Source organism: Lycium barbarum, chromosome 10 (assembly GCF_019175385.1).
Source record: "Lycium barbarum isolate Lr01 chromosome 10, ASM1917538v2, whole genome shotgun sequence".
NCBI lineage: Eukaryota > Viridiplantae > Streptophyta > Magnoliopsida > Solanales > Solanaceae > Lycium > Lycium barbarum.
Genome location: NC_083346.1, coordinates 27,657,094 through 27,661,562, shown reverse-complemented (window position 1 = coordinate 27,661,562; position 4,469 = coordinate 27,657,094). Strand labels below are relative to the sequence as shown.

The window sequence follows — 4,469 nt, the reverse complement described above, 5'->3', positions numbered from 1 at the left end:
AAAGAGAAACAACAGAGAGAAATTAGATTAAAATTATAAGGACTACACATTGTATTTCCAGTAGAGAAAGGCGTTGCTGGCTCTAAATAAGCTAAAACAACACGGACACACCTTCTAAATGGAGGGCCAAAACACAGACAACAAGGAACTTATAATGACATTCAACTTGGCCCGCCATTAGACTACAGCTATACCTCGAAGGGTTGCTAACATTTAGCTAATTATAGTACTAATGAAAAGAAAAAGATTACAAAGATAAAAGAGAATGGTTCTTGTGCTGCACAGCTTCTTGAGTCCTTTCACTTGTTATGTGGATCTTCATTTGTATTCCAAGATCATGTTGTTCTCTGGTGCGAGTCCAACACAAGCCCTCAATATGTTCTCGAGCATCGCCCTCTGCTTTGAAAGGGCATTCACCACTGGTGTACCTGGTGGTACCTGTCACCAATTCACCACACAAACATCAAAAACAGGACTAAAAAATAGGAGGTTCATCTTAGAGCTGTCATATGTAACAGAGGTAACGACTGGAGGCCAAGATGCCTCGTACTACATAATTTTAGGTCTCTGCTTGAATGAGCTACAGTTGGATGAAAGGAACAAATGCTCTGCGTTACCATTTCAAGGGGGCCACCAAATTTTCAGGTTATTAGAGTAAACATGAATGAAAATATCATTGCAGTGTTGCAACATTGTATTTCCCTACCGCTAAATTATTCAGTCATGCAACTTATGAACCAAAATCACCCTGGCACATTGCTTCTTTCGGTGCTATTATAACAAAATGAGAAGATGCTTCAAGTGAACTTACCAGAGGAGCCTTGGTAAGATAGCTGAGGATGGTAGCCACAGGGTGGAAGCAGTGAAATTTACCCTGAAAACAAGATATAATTCATGTAATTTAGAACAAATCAAATGGCACTTTAAGTAATCGCAACTAATTGTAAATGTATAAGAGTCAGTGAGAAAGAAACAGACCTCTCCTTCAGCTTTGAGCTGAATGCGGGTACTGAGTTCAGCAAGGAGGACCAAATCCAAGATAATTGGAGCAGCCAAAAGAGAGTCCTCACAGGTATTGTGCAAAACAATGGTGCTCTTTCCACCCATGAAAATCTCTGATGTGTACTCATCCATTGCCCTCTTGCTGTCTCCAACATATGGCACATACTGAATCCCAAAATCCAATCTCACATTTAGTATTATGCAATGTCCCAACTTTATAAGAATTTTTCTAATAGTGAAACGATGAAACTATTACCTTAATCACAACAACATGGTCAGGGTGCTCTCCAGGCTCATAAAGGATGGCATTGCTAGAAACCATGTCATCAACAACATTGCTTTTTGAAATCTCCTTTGAGCGGAAAGTTTGAGGGGCAGACAGATTCATTCCATCATTGTTACCCAAATGGTTGTAGCTCACAATTGATGTTGGCTGTAATATAGAACAACACAAGTTTCACCATTATTCAACTTTCCTCTTTCAAGAATCACATATTTTACATAGTACTTGTATTTGGTTATTATTGTATAAAGTGGTTCAACATTTCAAAGCAATACCTTAATACCAGCTCCAACAAGGAAATCAACTAGCACTGACTTCATCTTGGTTTGACCACTCTTAAAGTCATCACCACCAATCAAAGTGTTCCTCTTGATGGCCAAATCAATGAGGCCTACCAAATTTTCAGAATAGTAAATTTAACACATAAAACTAACTGATTTCCCAAAGCAAGAACTTTTAAATTGAAACTGGAACATACCAGGGACAAAAGTGTTTTGTGGGCTTCCATTGATGAAGGGGACATTTTCAAGAATACAGGCAATAGCATACAAGGTGGAAGGAGATACTTCAGCTTCATTTTTATCCACAGAAGCAAAGAGGTTTTCCATAGTGTCATTAAGGCCAACAACCACATTGCTGTATCTTTCAGTGTTGGCAGTCCATAGGACCACCACCTTGTCCACATTGTTCTTCTCCTTAAACTCCCTTAATTTACCCAAAACAACACCATATTAGCTCTCTAAAACAAAGAAAACTATACACCACTTTTGTGAGGGTTAATTTCTCACACAAGCACTCAACTAAGAGTAATTATCTCAGAAAGTCACCTTCTTCTTGATTTCAGTTTCCTTCAATAAAGAAAGTGATTTTCAGAGATAGTCACTATTAGTCGAGTGACCATTGAGAAATCAGCTCCACTTTGTCACACAATACAACAACCCTTTTTACCTAATATCCTTAATGATTTGATCAACTTGTTCTTTCTTGGTTCCTTTGATCACGTTATCGGCACGTGACCCTTGGTTAGCAGCAATGAAATCAGGGTCATATATACCAGGGAGTGGGACCATGGATTCCATGTAGGGCCTCAACTGCTTTTGCAGATCAATGTCAAATACCTTAGCCCTTGCCATGGCATCTGCCAAATTCATTTTGCTGATGTCCCATCCTCCAAACACCACGTCATCTGGGTTGACCTATTACATCATCAATTAAAAAAAACTAGTCAATCATCAACAAATAGAAGGAATATAAAAGTAACAACCACCACCAAAAAGTGCCACTAAAAAAACATTAAGGGGTCGCCTGGTTGATGGTTAAGAAGTGAATTAACCAGCAGGACTAGTAACATGTTTGGTAGCATGTTAGTTGCAATGGATATAATTCAGCACACCAAGTACGATATTTGCTTACCAGTTCACCATCCCGCATAACTAATACATCTATAAGTAATGAGGGAATTGGTTGCCCAAAAGTGGGTACTATATAAAGCCCAGTAAAACTTGCAAGTAAACCATATATAAAGATGACGATTGGAGTTGTTGTGTATAGAAAGTCTATCATTTGTCCATCATTATAACAACCCCATCCATGTTATATATTGGTCATTTTATTTCGATCTTTCCAGACATAAAAGAAGGAAAAGATTATTCAACTGTGTTAGGTCCCACAAGTGCATGATAAAAATGTATGTATAAGATGAAATAACTAATGCTCCCCTGTTCCGTTTGAGAAAGAATGGAAAACTTTTGAAATTTATGATCTAAAACAAGACAGAGATTTTTATATGATTATAAATCATTTCACTAAGGATAAAAAAAAAATTAAGTTAAATTATTTCTAAATAAAAAAATCTATCATTCTTTTTATGAATAACCAAAATAGAAAAAATATAACATAAATTGGAAATTGTGACAGAGAGAGAGTACATAAATAACTAAAGTCTACTTTAGTAATAACTGCATAACTCTAACCAGCGACACGGCCCCTAAAGGAAATTGCTAAATCAGAAAAAAAAACAAAACAATTAAGATTACCATGGGTAGGAGGCTCTTAAAGGGAGCATAGATCTCTTCTCCATTGAAGGATCCAACTCTAATAGTAGACGCCTGTGTAAGAGACCCAAAATAATTGGCTTGTTGCACCTTATCCTTAGTGGCCCATGAAATTCCTCTGCCAAAATTTCAAGAACACCCATAATTTAGGAAGAAAAAAAATCAAAGCAATTTCTAATAAATCCAAGACATAAGTCCTTCAAATCCAAATATTATGCATGAAAACTCACTCTCTGTTAGCAATAACTCCACCAGTCAAGGTTGAACCATTGTTTCCACCCCATCCAACAAGCATAACCCTACCAAGAAATTAAATTACACAAAAAAAAAATGTTACAAAACAAGAAAGACCCACTATTTAATTTACCAAATCTTGAATAAACTTTCAATCTTTTTACTATTAGACATAAAGAATTAAAAAAAAAAAAAAAAAAAAAAAAAAGACACACCCTAATTTGGGAACATGAACATCAGTCTTGAATTCATATTTGACAGTTTTAGGCTTGACAGTCCATTGATATGTCCCATTTTTTTCTTCATGAACCAACTCAGTTGTCTGATAATCATACACAGAATGAATCTCACTTTCTGTGTACTTAACATTTGGGCTCTCAACCTTAAAGTTCTCAATAAACATTTTCACACAAACACAAAATTTAGAAAGAAAAACAAGAAGAGGAAATTAAAGCTTTTTTTTGTAACTAACAAGGAGAAAAATACGCTCAAAGTATATTGCTTTCCACTTGCTCTGCCAGTTGGCTGAGCCATGGCAATGTCTATATAGAGAAATTTTTGGGGGAGCGAAAGTACACGTGGCGCTTTGACAGTGGAGAAGGGCCCACTTCGTATACCATGGTATGGCTAGTAGTATAATAATGAATCTTAGCCATGCAAAATTTTGAACAAGTTGATAAAAAAGAATAATTAGTAAATGAACATATGATTAGACTTAAATAGTTTCGAATTTAGAAATACAACTATTTTCCTCTTGCGCCATGTGGTTCGTATCACGTTAGAAGGTTCTTCTAACTTCTAAAAAATTTCCTTTTTTGGGTGAAACTTTCTATTTTCATTCGTCCTTATTAAGAGCTGACATGGTATGGTAGATACCGATTACCATATCGAAATCG

The 4,469-nt window shown here is 36.2% G+C and overlaps 1 protein-coding gene across 1 annotated transcript; it reads right to left on the bottom strand.

Moving 5' to 3' along the window:
- On the bottom strand, positions 1–4,102 carry LOC132613878 (inositol-3-phosphate synthase). Its single transcript, XM_060328165.1, has 10 exons — positions 3,789–4,102; positions 3,570–3,638; positions 3,322–3,457; positions 2,234–2,481; positions 1,764–1,990; positions 1,561–1,676; positions 1,259–1,435; positions 979–1,167; positions 812–874; positions 1–438 (listed from the first exon to the last, which is right to left on the bottom strand). The coding sequence occupies exons 1-10, from the start codon at positions 3,974–3,976 to the stop codon at positions 319–321; spliced, it is 1,533 nt and encodes a 510-aa protein (XP_060184148.1). The 5' UTR covers positions 3,977–4,102; the 3' UTR covers positions 1–318.
- Between the last annotated feature and the right edge of the window lie 367 nt (positions 4,103–4,469).